Source organism: Sinocyclocheilus rhinocerous, unplaced genomic scaffold, assembly GCF_001515625.1.
Source record: "Sinocyclocheilus rhinocerous isolate Xijiao unplaced genomic scaffold, SAMN03320098_v1.1 scaffold154, whole genome shotgun sequence".
Taxonomy (NCBI): Eukaryota; Metazoa; Chordata; class Actinopteri; order Cypriniformes; family Cyprinidae; genus Sinocyclocheilus; species Sinocyclocheilus rhinocerous.
This window is the reverse complement of record NW_015659335.1, coordinates 307,266-308,455: the sequence shown is the minus strand read 5'-3', so window position 1 is coordinate 308,455 and position 1,190 is coordinate 307,266. Positions and strand designations below refer to the sequence as shown.

General features: G+C 38.5%; 1 protein-coding gene across 1 annotated transcript in view; it reads right to left on the bottom strand.

Moving 5' to 3' along the window:
• Positions 1-1,190, bottom strand: part of LOC107723590 (cathepsin D-like) — a gene marked incomplete at its 5' end in the record, with an annotated part of 7,731 nt that overhangs the window by 4,721 nt on the left and 1,820 nt on the right. The window contains one exon of the mRNA XM_016532292.1: positions 314-513. Coding sequence (XP_016387778.1) covers positions 314-513 — 200 coding nt within the window. The remainder of the gene's footprint in view (positions 1-313; positions 514-1,190) is intronic.

The following is a 1,190-nucleotide window of genomic DNA, read 5'->3' as shown; positions in this document are numbered from 1 at the left end:
GATGAATGTGGCTAAAGTAAACAGTCTCTCTGAGAGCAGAGAAAATTTAAAGGACATTTAAAGGAAAATGATACAAAAACAGCTTGATCTGAAAAGAGCTGTTTTTGACAGGGTAAAAAAAAAAAGTGTTTTTTACACTACCATTGAGAAATTTGAACCAAACTATGTTACAGACTTTTCATTAAGACCCTAAAGAATCATATCAACTTGTGGAAAATGGGCATCCTATGACCCCTTTAAAGGTCTACCAATTGGCTAAACAATCTGAAAAACCAGTCAAATGTACCATGAAATGAGCAGAAGAGAGGCTTACCGGTTGATATAAAAAGAGAAGATATTCTGGGGCAGGATTTTGGCAGCCATGGCCGTGTCAAACACTGGCGTAATCCCATCTACAGAAATGGCGGGGTATGCCATGCCCAGGACGCCATCAAAACGTGCCACCACGAACACGATCCCAGGCTGTTTGACCGCCTCTGCAAACTGCTGGTTTGGCACCTTCAGCCCTGCCAACTACAGACAGAAACAAATGTGTGAGTGTTTGGGCATGCTGATGCCTCCTAAAACTATTTAAAGTAGGCTATGCTTTGCAAATAGTTAGAGAAAAACTGGGCATCATACACTAAATGACTGAGGATCACACACTACCAAACTTGTGATCCGAACACAAACTCATGCATAACATGCTTCAAAAATTGCTTGACAAATTTAAACGCTAGGTGTTCCCAAATCACCTCAAAAAGAAAAAAAACAGTCAATATCGGTCTTAACTGGGTGGAGTCACAATCTCAGGAATTAAAGTTCCGTCGCTACGACGGATTTCCGTCAGTTCATAAAGACAGTCACTTGCTTCATTCCTGAATGATTCAGCCGTTCGAACGAATCAATTGAATGAATGATTCAGTGATAAAATCCGTGACTTTTGCCGCCACCTGCTGGCGGATTTGGTTTCATTTTTAGCGTTATTTTAATCATATTTCTGTATTCAAAATTTTATATTTAAAACATTATTCTCCACATGAATTTAGGAATTTAATTGCACTCATGCCACCTCTGAGCCTCATTAAACATCGGAAAATGTACCTACAAGCCACTTTTGTGTTCTTCTGTGCCACCTCTGTAGTACAAATTAATTTATTAATACTAATTTCATATGATTGGTAACTTATTTGTCTTATTCTACTTATTAT